General features: G+C 34.4%; 2 protein-coding genes across 2 annotated transcripts in view; both read left to right on the top strand.

Moving 5' to 3' along the window:
* The window catches only part of LOC135224413 (E3 ubiquitin-protein ligase RNF168-like), a 36,225-nt gene extending 28,094 nt beyond the window's left edge, over nt 1-8,131 (top strand). The window contains exons 3-5 of the mRNA XM_064263383.1: nt 1,210-1,357; nt 6,369-7,085; nt 7,561-8,131. Coding sequence (XP_064119453.1) covers nt 1,355-1,357; nt 6,369-7,085; nt 7,561-7,881 — 1,041 coding nt within the window. The 5' untranslated portion in view covers nt 1,210-1,354 and the 3' untranslated portion in view covers nt 7,882-8,131. The remainder of the gene's footprint in view (nt 1-1,209; nt 1,358-6,368; nt 7,086-7,560) is intronic.
* Nucleotides 8,132-10,491: 2,360 nt separating this feature from the next.
* LOC135224412 (uncharacterized) lies at nt 10,492-12,012 on the top strand. Its single transcript, XM_064263382.1, has 2 exons — nt 10,492-10,745; nt 11,440-12,012. The coding sequence occupies exons 1-2, from the start codon at nt 10,581-10,583 to the stop codon at nt 11,944-11,946; spliced, it is 672 nt and encodes a 223-aa protein (XP_064119452.1). The 5' UTR covers nt 10,492-10,580; the 3' UTR covers nt 11,947-12,012.
* Nucleotides 12,013-15,118: the final 3,106 nt, after the last annotated feature.

Genomic DNA, 15,118 nt, shown 5'->3' with positions numbered 1-15,118 from the left:
TTATTATTATTTTGTTTTGGTCTATCACAGTCCTCCAATTCGACTGGGTGGTATTTATGGTGAAGGGTTCCGGGTTGCATCCTGCCTCCTTAGGAGTCCATCACTTTTCTTACTATATCCGCCGTTTCTAGGATCACACTCTTCTACATGAGTCCTGGACCTACTTCAGCCTCTATTTTTCTTTTTCCCGATTCCTTTTTTAGGGATCTTGGGATCGTGCCTTATTTTATCATTATTATTATTATTATTATTATTATTATTATTATTATTATTATTATTATTATTATTATTATTATTCAGAAGATGCCCTATTCATATGGAACAAACACACAAGGGCCATTAACTTGAAATTCAAGTTTTCAAAGAATATGGCGTTCATTCTTTGAAAGCTTAGACAAGGATCTAATTGCTTTTATGACTAATCTCCTCACCATAAAGTATCATTTCATGGATACCACTTGTATATATTACTAAGTTTTGAATTCTTTCTCTTAAATGTCGTTTCACTGACTCCACTTGTGCGTCTTACTAAGTATGAATTAGTTTCTCAAAGTTTAATTTTTAAGATGTTTCTGGCAAAGGTTTCAACTTCCTTAAAAAACGGGACAAGACAAAACAATAGCTGATTGTTTAATCTTATCTAAATATAGATAAGTGGAATAATGTTTTCTTTCATAAGAACACACACACACAAGAGTGGTTACGAGTATTTTGCAAATCTTATAAGTTTCTTATGCGATCTTTTACTTTTCAACGTTTAGTGCAATAAATCATTCCAAAACGAATCTTTCTCTCAAGTACAAAAATAAGGACGCTTGCCAAGTTTTGCATCTGTTATTGGGTTGACTGGTATTGTTTTAATGCGTCCGGAAGCATCACCTCACTAGGCCCAAGCTACTTTTGATCTCGATCTCAGCCAGGATCATTGTTGTCATCATTTGCCGTTCGTGCAGGAATCGATCAATCCTTTGTCAAGGCACTGAGTATCCTAAACCTCCTCTATATCCTTCTATCAATCCTTTGCCTGAGTACTGAATGCCCTTAACCACCCTGATATCCTTCTCCTTCGTGATGGAAGAAGAGAGGTCACAAGGTCTGACGATGCTCACCACACGCCACGGACTTTCATCATCCCCATTACCTTTGTCACCGTAGATAGCAAACACTTCGTAAAGAAAGCCTTATCGCCTGTCTTTATCTTCTTATCAGGGAGGGACCCTGAGCTTCGGTAGGACTAAGCAGAACCAGTCAGTCAGTCACCTGGTCTCGGAAAGCGGTCGCCTAGAGATCTCTTGAGAGACTCCCAGGAAGAAGATTCACTGACCGACTCTCCGGGCTTCTCGATTCAGAGAAGATGGTAAGTCTGACTTAAGTTCTTAATTCATTCACTTGTGGCTTATTTACTTATTATTTGTTTACTTAATTTCTGTAAAGGGACGCACGAAGGGAATAACTAATTTTATCATCTGGATATCATCCCCAGTTATTTGATTTGTATTTATTTATTTTTTTGGTGAGGGAAACACATGGTTATAGTTATCAGTGTGCTCGGTATTTGCAAAACAGTGTGTCCTTGGGCTTCCTTTGTTAGATAATGGCAAGAGACACTTTGAAAAAAAACAGGGTTAGATGATCTAGACAACATATAAAACTAAATTTAATGGACGTATCTAAGTGTACCATAGCGTGGTTAAATCGTTGACTCACAATTACCTTGGATTACTACCACATCTGGATAGTGACGACCAGGAACCAGAAGAAAATATCATTATTTACACAGGAAATTATGAAAGAAATTCCTGTCTCTTCATTCAGATTTTCTCTCTAACATTCAAGTAATCTATCTATTCTTTATCTAATCGAACGCTCTTGACATCGTTAGAGGAGAGATACATCGTATCAAAGGTTAAGCATTTCGGAAATATCATCAGGCAAGTTATTATTAGAATTAATATTCATAGATGGATACACTTACCGTCATTTTTCGGATTACCGTGTAAAGGATTTTTTTTATGTAAAACAAGTTAAAAATGCGCCGAAGTCTCTTCGGCTCTATCGAGTTTTCTGTACAGCGTATAATCCAGGATACCGAAAATAGATCTATCTTTCTGTGGTCTCGGTATAATTCTGTATGACTCGATTACGGATAACTTTAACCTTAAATGAAATAAAAATAAAACTACTGAGGTTAGTGGCCTGCAATTTGGTATGTCTGATGATTAGCGGGTGGATGATCAACATATCAATTCGCAGCCCTCTAGGCTCAGTAGTGTTTGAGATCTGAGGGTGGACAGGAAATAGTGCTGAGGTGAAAAGTGCGTACAGGAAAAGTGCGGACGGACAGACAAAGCCATCTCAGTAGTTTTCTTTTACAGAAAACTAAAGATTGGCTGCGGAAGAGCGTGTATTTTAAAATATTGAATAATGAAGAAATTCTCTTTGCTTTCAATGATCAAAGCTATGTAATGCCTTGAATTTTCATGGCGCTGGTATAAACTGACGATCATGTACAGTGATGCACAGAGAAAGACTGTAAAAGGTTCTATTAGTTTACATTGCCATAAAAGTAAAGATCTCTATGATGACCGGTGTACAGTAATGGTTTTGTGTAATGGACAATAATTTTCTTCATTATTACTGGACACTGAAAAGATGTGGAGTGGAGGGCAACTCTCTAAATGAGGAACTCCATATATTTAATATAATATGTTTATAGATACTCATGGGACAACTTACGAGAATACCAAAGTGAAACATAGAAGAAAAATTTACAAAGAACTATTGTATATATATATATATACATATATATATATATATATATATATATATATAATGCCTGTGTTTGTGTGTTTTACTTAGTAGAGGAATGGACGGACAATCGAGGTTAAGGGTCAGTTGACCTTGATACCTCAGAAACAGAAAATGAGGAACATTAGATTAGATTTATTCTGATATTCATTTTACTATAAGGATGTCGAAAATACAAATGTTTATCAGCAAAATGTTCGTACCTTTTTATACTAAAATAGAAATAAAGAATTTGTCTGTAGCAAGTTCACAATATATATAATTATATATATATATATATATATATATATATATATATATATATATATGTATATATATATATATATATATATTACATATATATATATTATATATAAATATGTATATACTTATTAATATATATTATATATAATTATAATTTATTATCATAGATTATATATATGTAGAGTCCACTCATCACATTTTTACCAGATACATATGCATCTGTAATAGCCAAAATTCCTTCTTAACTTCTTGAATTCTTTGCTCATTTTTGGATACGCTTGTCACTGCAAAGCCTGAAGATCAGAATTCAAAGAAAATTTTTGAAGAAATTGTGACGTCCGGTACCGGGGGAAACGAACCCAGGTCCCATAATCACAAAGAGGTCACGTTGCCGACCTGACCACGAGAAGGACAGGTCAGGTCGGCAACGTGACTTCTTTGTGATTATGGGACCTGGGTTCGTGTCCTGGTACCGGACGTCACAATTTCTTCAAAATTTTCTTTGAACTTGATCTTCAGGCTTTGTAATGACAAGCTATCCAAAAAAGAGCAAAGAATTCAAGAAGTTTAGAGGGCATTGTGGCTATTACAGATGCATATGTATCTGGTAAAAATGTGACCATGGATTCTACATATATATATATATAATATATATATATATATATATATATATATATATACAGTGTGTGTATATATATATATATATATATATATATATATATATATATATATATATATATATATGTGTGTGTGTGTGTGTGTGTGTGTGTGTATGTATGTATGTGTATGTAGGGGAGAGTGGAGCAAGATGATCACATTTTCATATTTTAACTTCTGGAAGGAAAACTAATAATGCAAATGCTTTGTTTATTTGTACAGTAATACTTCATACATATACCTGTCTTCCATCCACATACAAAATTGTTTGGTAAAGAGGAAGTAAATGAAATGTTTGTTTCAAAAATTATTTTCAAAATGATCAACTTGCCCCATAAGTTGGGTAAGGTGATCACCTTGATGGGGTAAAATGATCATCCAAGGGGGAAAAACTTTTCATTATACTAGTAACATTATTTTAACACAGCAAATCATATAAAGTAACAAAATGTTCCTGATTAAAAAAATATATGCCAAAAAAGAGAATATCTTTCAAAAACAATAATGACTATAAAAATAAATGCAAATTTTTGGTGGTAGTTCATATTTTGTGCACTGTTTACGTCTTACAAATATTTTGGAAATAATGAATTCTTAGAAAATAAGAGCTTTACATTTAAACGTTTTATGGAATTAGTTTTAATATTTCAAATCCCATTAGAAATATTAAAACACAAGCTGGTTTAACTTTCGACGGGTGCCTTTGAGATACTGAGGAGTGGGTAATTATTTTTATCACAACTTCTTTTGAGAAGGAGTGACAGTCCTTTTCATCACTACAAAAGATGGCCTCCCAACACTAAAACCAACTTGGCTTGAAACCTTTCTGAGGAAACAACCCTCATAGCCATCATTGTCAATGACATCAACACGGGAAATGTAGAGTAAAGAACGAGCTTTGCCATCTACTTTAGTGATGACAAAGTCACCTTCAACAATATCATCATCATTCTGTTCTCCATCAGAGCTATCCTCCAGTATTAACTGCATGTCAACATCATCTTCATCATCAGAAGATGGCAGAGTTTCCTGAAAAAGTCTGTTTCGACATTTTGAAACATTATTTTCTGCTGTTTTGCCCTTCATTGCTTTGGCAGCTGCTATATCATTGCGAACAGGAGTGTCTGTGAGAATCCTTGTGCTACCTTTCTTTCTACCACCCTGCTTGGTCCTTTTACGTGCAGCTGCTTTTGGAAATGAAGGTATATCAGTCGGAGAGACATAGCTAGTATTTTGACAAGTTGATGTACTAAGAATAGGGGAAGTGATATTGAAAGCTGTTGCTCGTGCCAATGAAGTAGCTTCTGGTTGACGAACTGATAAACTGTGACGTTGTCTGAACAAACGAACCAGTCTATACCAGCTTTCTCTTCATCAAGCCAGTTTTTAGGCATTTTGATATCATTCCTTTTAGCAAATTCAAAGGCCAAAGACCTAACTTTGTCAGTGCTTAGTCCATAGTACCATCAGATAAAGCTATTATGTGAGATGCCAAATCCTTTCCTTGCTCTTCGCTGAACACAATCTTTAGCTGTGCAAGGTTCTTGTATCCTACTAATGTTTGTGGTCCATCTTTTTTATATTTTGCATAGAATCTCTTCAAAGTCATTCGATTAATTTTGTATTCACGTGCAACAGTTTTATACTTTTCACCTTCAGCACAGGCTTGTGCAGCCTTCGCTAGGACATCTTGAGGTGTTGATGCTCTATTGTTTTACCTAGTGTATGTACATGGTATTTAGACCTAAAAAAACGTATAAAATTATGTATATAAAACTTATATATGTTAAGTAAATACATAGAATGCCATACTATAATAGTAGGCCTAATTTAAGTGTAAAATGAATATATAGCTTAATATCTTATAATCCTCATATAATGCATTTATTATACATAATTCATGTCTGAAAAGTTTTGAGAATGATGCATTAATATTGAGGTAAGATAATCACTCTGATCAACCAACCCCACCTGCAAGTGATCATCGTACCCCATTGCCACCATTTTCATTAAGATGATCAAGATGACATGTAAACAAAGTAATATGCAAAAACTGAAGGAGGGTAATATTACACAAAGGTTTAAAGGTGCACGCAACTACTGAAATCAAACTTACCTCCGGTATGTAGAGAAAAAGGTGAAATGGCCTGCTGTTCCTAATTTTTACTCTGGGAGTCAAAATTAAGTTTTTTTTTTGTGATACTCCACAAACATGCTTCTTGAGCACATCATGTTTCTCACAGAATACTGTTAGTGTATAAAGGAACTAGTAGGTGGCAGCACAAGTCAATCTCTTCTTTGCTTCTTACATGAGAAGGGTGTGATCATCTTACCCCACTCTCCCCTATGTATGTATGTATGTATGTATGTATGTATGTATGTGTGTGTATGTATATGTGTGTATGTATATGTATGTGTGTGTATGTATGTGTGTATATATATGTGTGTATATACGTATATGTTTGTGTATATATTTATGCAAAGATTATATATATATCTACATATATTATATATACAATATATATATATATATATATATCTATTATATATATTATATATATATTATATGTATATATATATATAGATATATATATATATATAATATATATATATATATATATCTATATATATATATACATACAGAAATATTTATTCGTCAGGACTCTACCAATCCGACCGAGTGTGGCATGTGTAACGCGGGTTTCAACGACGACTCAAGATGCCCACGAAGCTTGCCCTGTTCCCACAACCTGTGCACCGAATGCATCGAGTACCTCATTACCAAAGACAACAGGCACTGCCCCTTCTGTGGCCACGAATTCAAATCGACTTCCTCCGCGGACTTCATGATCAACCGAGCGCTACTGGAATGCATCAGCTCTCTGCCTGTCCTGAGAAGGCAGTACACTAGACAGGCGAGCAAGAAGAGCACAGTCTACCAGCAGAGGATAGCGGACTTCAAGAAGGACGTCTGCACCGCCAACGAATTGATCTCGTCCGACCTCAAGGAACTGGAGAAGGACGTGGAGAGGATCATGAGAGTGGAAGAGGAGTTCCAGGAGGGTTACAACAGACAGAAATCTGAGTTTTGTCATCGAGTTCTCGATCAGATCAAAGAGTATCAGGCCAACATGGACGGCCATTTCGAGTCGTCCAGGACGTGTTCCCTTAGGCTGCAGAAGCTGCGACAGGAGCTGAAGAAGAGGGAGGAAAAGCTGGCGGCTGCCAAGAGGACGCTCGATTCGACCAGCTCCCTGGAGGAAATGGCTTCCTTGATGGACAAAACCGAAGAGGTGAACACGGCGGCCAGCGGTTGGGTTGAGAGTGTCAGGGAGGATCTCCTGGAGAAGGAGACGCAGATACAGGAGAGAAAGAAGGTATGCTTTAGGTTACGTTATTTTTTAAATATTTCAATTTTTGGTAATTACCATTCATGTTAGAAATGTAACTATTATCAGTAATTACTATCCTGAGAATGCCCCTATTTATTTGAAAGGCAATCGATCACTTTTTATTGTTCTGAAAACCTGACCAAGAAGCATATTGTCAGACACGTACACATTGTATTTATTGGCTATCAAATCAAAATTGGCAGGATATTCTTTGCTATTGAGCAAGCAATAATAAAAAAGATAATGTACAGAGATATGTGGGAGTTTTCTAGCTATGGCAACACAGTAATATCACCACAGTGATTCCAGAGATATGTGGGAGTTTTCTAGCTATGGCAACACAGTAATATCACCACAGTGATTCCAAGAAAATATATTTTTGTGTAGAGATTGTCCCTAAGCGTTAACCACTGGAGGTATCATTGTGCCTTTCGTCAGTTGCAAATTCCTCCTTCTGCAGGCGCTGAAAGCTTCGGAAAAGATGCAGATCAGCCTGACGAAGGCCCTGACCTCCAAGCCTAAGGAAGATATCCTTCATCCTGTTCCCATCACAGGTGCTTCTGCTAGTAAAATGGATCTATCGAGCCAAGTCACGGTTTGTATATGTATTTTATATTCTCAATCCCAATTTAGTTATTTTTTCTGTATTTCCACCAGATTTATCATATTTGTAAGAGTTATGTATGGTAAAGTTTATTTTACTATTATCTCCTTAAGGTTTATTATATCTGTAAGAGTTATAGCAATGAGAGGTATTCCTTATGAAAATCTGTCAGATTGATTTTTCTTATTTTTATGGAGTATTTTAAAACACTAGTTTGGTAAACCTGCTTATCTATACACCTGTGTGTCAGGTACAGTAATTATTTTCTTAAAAATAATTACTGTCTACAACTAAGTATAGAAGCTCTTTTAGAAGCTAATATGTGCTTGCGTGAGATCCATGAATATCTGTTACTGAGCGACAAATCATTTGGGATCAATAGTTAAATTTGTGACTGTTATACTTTGTTATTATATACAGCATGAGCACGTATTATATATATATATGTATATATATATATATATATATATATATATATATATATATATATATATATATACTTTAAAAATCACAGTAAATACCACAGGAAAATGAAAGGCAGAAATCCAAGCGCTCTCGTCTTTACTAAGACATTGTCAAGGAACGAATGAAATGCAGTTGGAAAGAAAGTTATCCGGTAAACAAAATGATCAAGAATACCAGATGGTTAATTGTCAAAAGGGTAAAAATCAAAGAGATAATCAAGGATTATCGGATATCACATGGTCAATAACTTAAACATAGATTTAACCCTAACAGAAACTACAACGTATCAATATAGTCCAAAACATGTAAAAACTGAATACATTAATTTTGTTACTTATATTTATCTACAACTTTTTTCATTATAAAGGCATCAAGTTTAAATAAACCAAGACTTCAGTATAGAACTGTGTCATTACATGGGATTAAGGATCTTCCCTGACTCCAGTTAATAGGATGATCCAAATCTCTCATATGTACAAATAATGCTTTCAATATTTGTCCAGTTCTCACAGAATATTGGTGCTGTTTGCGTCGTTGTGAAAGAGATTTACCGGTTTGTCCGTAATATACTTTACCACACTTTTTGCAAGGAATTTCATATATGCAGCCGGGAAGAACTTGAGGAGAACTTTTTGTTACTAAAATCTTTGGACATTAACATTACTGGGAATGAAAACAAACAACATTTATGTTAAAACAAAAAGCTTTAAAAAAATTCTAGGAAATAGGAATTTCTATAAACCTTTCATCATAAGTTAATTTTAGAATGTTATGCTTACTAAATTCAAGTTTGTTATTAGTTAAATAAAATGTTTTTCTAGGTCTTTTCCATGCCACATCCACAAAAGTCCTTGGATATTTAAGTTTCAAGGCAATATCATAAATAGTTTTAATGTCAGCGTCAATAAACTGCGGGGTACAGACACGTAAAACCCTTAGGAACATTCAAGAATAAACAGATAATTTAACATTTTGATGGTGATTGGAGTAGTAATGAACAAGAGGTAATGTTAGTTAATTTTCGAAAGACCGAAAAGGTGAAATTTCTATCATTTCTATGGACAGTTACATCAAGAAAATTCAAATTACATTTTTTTTCTTCCTCTACAGTAAATTTTATAGAAGTGACTAAATTATAGAGATTAATAAGGAATTCCTAGAGATTTTCGTGAATTGGCCAAATACTGAAAATATCATGCACATACCTCAACCATATAACTGTTTGGGGCAAAATTCTTTCCAAGAATTTTGTCTAAAAAAATTCAATGTAAATGTTGCTAAGGACTAGAGTTAAGGGATTACCTATAGCCATGCCAAACTTTTGTACAAAAAATTCCCCATTAAAATAAATTTACTGACGAGGTTTGCTACAGTTAAAGGAATATCATGATGTTCTAATTCATCCTCCAAAAATTCAAGTAAATCATCTACAGGCACTTCTGTAAATAAAGAGACAACATCAAAACTAATCATATTAAAATCAGAATTCAAATTTAAACTATTCAATTTGTTTATAAAATCAACATTGTTTTTTTACATTCCTGTTAGAAATGTTTCCCTCCAAAGGTGTGAGAATTTTTACAAGCCATTTAGATAAATTATACGTAACTGAGCTCACTGAACTAATGATTTGGTCTGATAGGGTTATTGAATTTGTGTGTCTTGACTAAACCACACATATAAGGTTTATTAAAATGGGAGTTCACTGTGTGTAGGATCAGACATCAGTTTCGTATAAGTATCAGTATCATTTAACAATGCCATAATTTTATTCATTATTACCACCGCATTATACTTATCTGCCTTTGTTACTCGCACTGTTTCGTCTTTTTTAATTTTCTTATAAGCCTGGAGAAATGTTACGGGTACATTAGTGGGAGAAGGCTTGCTCTTAACACCATACACAATACCTTTACAAACATTGATAGCCTCAGGGCAATCTAGATCTTTTTGTTTACCAGATAACTTTCTTTCCAACTGTATTCCATTCGTTCCTTGACAAATTGACAATGTTTTAGTAAAGACGAAAGCGTTTAGATTTCTGACTTTCATTTTCCTGTGGTATCGCTATCATATATATAATCTATATAGATATATATATATATATATAATATATATATATATATATAATATATATATATATATAATATATAATATATATATATATATCCCATACATATATCTATATATATATATATCCATATACATATATCTATATATATATCCATATATATATATCTATATATATATATATATATATATATATATATATATATATATATATTTGTGTGTGCGTGTGGGTGGTACAATACTATAGGTTTCTCGTCTGTGCAGTGTAATGGTTAGGTTAGATACATACCATTTTCTTGTTAACCCTCTAATTACTATCATAGGCCTTAGGCTCTGGGAAAATGCGCCCTCCTGTGAGGCGTCTAGTGGAACAAGGCCGAGTTTACGCTCTGCAGACAGACGGCAACAGAAGAAGATCGGCCAAAATCACAATCGAAAGCAATAAACTTCTCCTCTATTGCTTACAAGAAGAAGAAAAGCCCATTCCCAAGGCGTATTATGTCCAGGTAACTGGTGAGCTGTTTTTGTTTTTTGTAATGCTTCCTTCGCCCTTTCGTGTAGTTGGTGTACTAGTTCATATTTTGACTCTTACTTTGGCTATGCTGCCTTCGTTATTTCAAGGCTTCCATATCTAAGTTGTAGTTTACGTTTTATTTGCTTAATAATATTTTTTGGGTGGAAATGGGGTATGGGTAGGGGGGGTGGTGGGTGGGTGACGGGGGTTTCCAGTTCGACTTAGGCCAAAACCAGCTGTCCGTTGTGTAGAGGTTGTAAGTGAATCTTGGCTTCGTTGGGTTGGCCATAGAGAATTCTCATTGAATTGGATTGTTTTCCATTTATCAAGAGTATACTTCAGTAATTGAAGATTCAATATTGAATCAGAAAAAAAGAAAGGAAGTGAGGGAGGAGCAACCTATAACTATCAAATAAAACTATTGATGATAAAATAACACCACAAGTCTTTGTTCTTCATGAGAATGTTCCTAATCTGCCTGGCACAAATAAATCCAAATCTAAGATAATTCACTGAATAAGAAAGGGCATTTATTTCCAAATAATATTAATGAGTTAAGGTTATATTTTAACTAAATGATCTATGGAATTGGCCAGGCAAATACATCCTATTTCATTGCGCAGATGCCCTTTTAATGGACAAGAAACCTCCCTTTGTATTTTCATTAAAATTTCCCTTCCCGTCAGTATGAAGACGTTCGAAGCCTGGCCACATCCGAAAGCACCGTATTCATGGACCTGACCATGAAAGGAGCCGAATTGGGGAGGGTCAGCATCCTCTTGAACGAAAATGGCAGATACAGAAGCCTTCATCATCACTTCACGGGTGGATCCGGAGACAGCTACGTCAACATGCCCTTACAGATAGCCAACAGAGGGCAGCTCTGGGAGAGGACAGTGCTGGGCTATCACATGTCAGAAGCAGTGAGCGAAAACGTCTCCCGTTATTGTTTAGCAAGATCGCACGTCATCCAGAGCGACAAGGGGGCAGTTTGGTACCTGGATTCTGGAACTCCGCCCGTGATTGGCATACACACGGGTCCCTTCCAGCCGAAGGGCGGCACGATGTATGGAAACGTTGTGGAAGGGCTGAGCACGATTAGTGATGCCATCTATTGGTGTGAGGACATAAAAGACATTATAGTTGGTAAGTGTGGTTTAGCGTTGATGACCAACGAGCCTATTACCGACTGACGGGAATCTTCGGTCGGAAATATTAAAGAACGTGAGTCAAAAACTTCAATAAAATTATCAGCTTTTTATGGATTTATGCATGTCCTCACCACTGCTCATCGTACAATTTACTTATGGACAACTTAGAATATAAGCAGCGATACCCCTTATTGTATGGAGACTGTAATTTTTATGTTTGAAAACTAATTAAATCTAGCATGTATTCTGATACAACATTTATTGATATTAGAGTAATCACATATACCTTGTCTCATTAGCGTATATAGGCTGATGTCCTCTATAAGGATTTTGTAATACACACACACACAAACACACACACACACACACACACACACACACACACATATATACATATATAGATAGTATATGTATATATATATAAATAATATATATATATATATATATGTATGTATGTATGTATGTATATATATCTATATATATATATATATATATATATATATATATATATATGTATATATATATATATCAGTTATCATTTTGCCTATATAGCATATAACAATCTATTTGTCATAAATACCTATTACGTAAATTATTTACCTTATATTAATTTCTGACTTGTTCCCCTCGCATGGAATCCGACAAGGACAGAAACATCATTTCATTTGAGTTGTTTGGACTCACCTGTTTAATCACCTTCGCATTATTGTTTCCTTTTATTTACATGTACATTTATTTATTTCTCATTTCCTCTCTTTAATCTGGGAATATTTTATAATTACGTAAATGCTGCTATCGCTGCCATCATCAAAATAAAATGTCAATAGGAAAATAAAAAAAAATAAAAGAAAAATTAAACGGGTGGGACTCTGGAAGTCCCTTTTCGACTTAAATTTGGCATGAAGAAATATAAAATTGAAATGTTTGGATTGAAACTTTGTAACGACGGCCAGACAAGAGCATTAGTCCTGTATCCTTCGGCTACTACCCATATACCCCCACACTCCCCAAGAGTCCAGTACTCAACCCCCCCCCCCAACCCCCCCCCCCCCTAACAACAAACCGCCCTTCTTCTCCCTCAACCATTGTTATCTTAATTTATTATTATTATTATTATTACCTCTTACTTATTATTAATTAATAGGACGGAATGAATCCCTGTCTTACGGGACCAATTCGACTTTGAAACGCAAGCTTCCAAAGAATATGGCGTTCATTTGAAAGAAGTAACAGAGATTATCAAGGTATTTACATTCTTTCAAAGCTGTATTTCACATTTTTCCCATAAACTTTCTTAATTTCTCTCTCTCTCTCTCTCTCTCTCTCTCCTCTCTCTCTCTCTCTCAACGCAATTTATGTGACAATTGGAAACGCAAGATTTTTTCACAGAGAAAGTTATAATCTTTCTGACGTTTCTGACGAGGACAAGAAATGACGAAGGATAAAAAGAGAGTAACAAGAAGTTGATGGTATTAATAAAAATTGATTAGAGTAAAAAAAATTCCAAGCAGAGCAGGAAAATGGGTTGAAAGTTTTTTTTTCAGACTTTTACGATCCAATTGGATGAATGAACTGTCAAAGAACTCCAGAAAATGAGTTGATAATTCTTTGTTGTTTACGTCGTATGAACGACAGGAATCGCGTTTCTAATTGTGAGAGAAATTGCTTTAAAAAGGAAGACAGAGAGAGAGAGAGAGAAAACAGAGATGTAGAGAATGAGAGAGAAAACAGTGGGAAATAAATTTCAAAGATACATGTGAAAAACAGGCTTTGGAAGAATGGAAAAATATGTCAAAATAGCAGATAATAACAATATGAAAACGTGAGAAAATGTCTAATAAGTGGAATAAAAAAATATATATATAATAAAGTACACAAGAACTGATCGATAAATTTGAATTTTATAAAACAGTATATGGACAATATATGGATGGGTGACCGATAATGAACGTCAGAAGCCTTTCACATATAAAAATCACCATCATTCCTAAATTTTTCGGTCCTCTATATATATATATATATCTAACACTATACCCTGGTAGTTCTATCAACGAAGTAAATAAAAGTTTAGTCTGGTTTATTCTTAATTGCGTAATCTCCAAGGAAAGCCAGAATCCATAGATAGTTATCATCGCCATCCCATAAAAACTTGTGCAAATAAATGTGCAAATATATATATTCATACCCGCAGCTGCGAATATCAACGATTATTCTTTGTCTCATTGTTTAACGTTAACAGAAATACAAAAAAAAAAGATATATTTAATAATAGAGCATTATTATTGATTGTAGTTCACCTGGACTTTTTAGAATTCTCCACACAATAGTCCCCTTGTTCATTTTGACCGTTTATAAACAAAAACAAACAACTTTTGCGAAACCTTTATAGCTAAAAGCATATTCATGCAACTTTTACTTTTCCGGACATTGGTCATCGAATTTTATATTTTTGTTTTTGATACATAACTTCTTTTTTTCTTAATTAAAAAGTTCCTTTTGTTATGTGTGTTTTGTATAAAAAAGAGCTGAATTTGCTGTAAAATGTTATATATTTTCATTATTGTATTTCTGCTAATCCGATTTACTGTTATTCCGTAAATCAATTAACGTTTGCATTCATTGAAGCTTTGGTTCGTTTTTCTTCTCAAAGTTTTTCTTTTTAGATTTAGTGGACATTTAGAAAAATAATGTTTTCGTATTTTTCTGTTTGAACACTTTATACGCGTATTTTGCTGGATGTTTGAATGTTTGAGAGAGAGAGAGAGAGAGAGAGAGAGAGAGAGAGAGAGAGAGAGAGAGAGAGAGAGAGAGAGAAGAGCATAAAGATAATAGCTTCAGTTCCTAAGAACAAAGTCACTGCACTGTAACAATGAATCTTATGTCTCTCGATTGTAAAAATATAAAAAAAAATATTGTTTATTAACTTATTTCATATCATACACCTTTGCTAGCACTGACAACTGATTGGGAGAAATTCAAACAACATTTTAGGCCTCGTCAATTATAGGTTTGTCAAAATGTAAAACACAATGGATAATACGTCTTCTCCAGCATATGGAGAATACTAGCAAACTTCTATAGAGAGAGAGAGAGAGGAGAGAGAGAGAGAGAGAGAGAGAGAGAGAGAGAACTCTAATGTAGTGGACTACCTTCAAGATAAATATCCATTACTGCATTTATGGCAGAGAGAGAGAGAGAGAGAGAGAGAGAGAGA

The sequence above is a fragment of the Macrobrachium nipponense genome, chromosome 12 (assembly GCF_015104395.2).
Source record: "Macrobrachium nipponense isolate FS-2020 chromosome 12, ASM1510439v2, whole genome shotgun sequence".
NCBI lineage: Eukaryota > Metazoa > Arthropoda > Malacostraca > Decapoda > Palaemonidae > Macrobrachium > Macrobrachium nipponense.
This window is presented reverse-complemented; position numbering and strand designations above follow the sequence as displayed.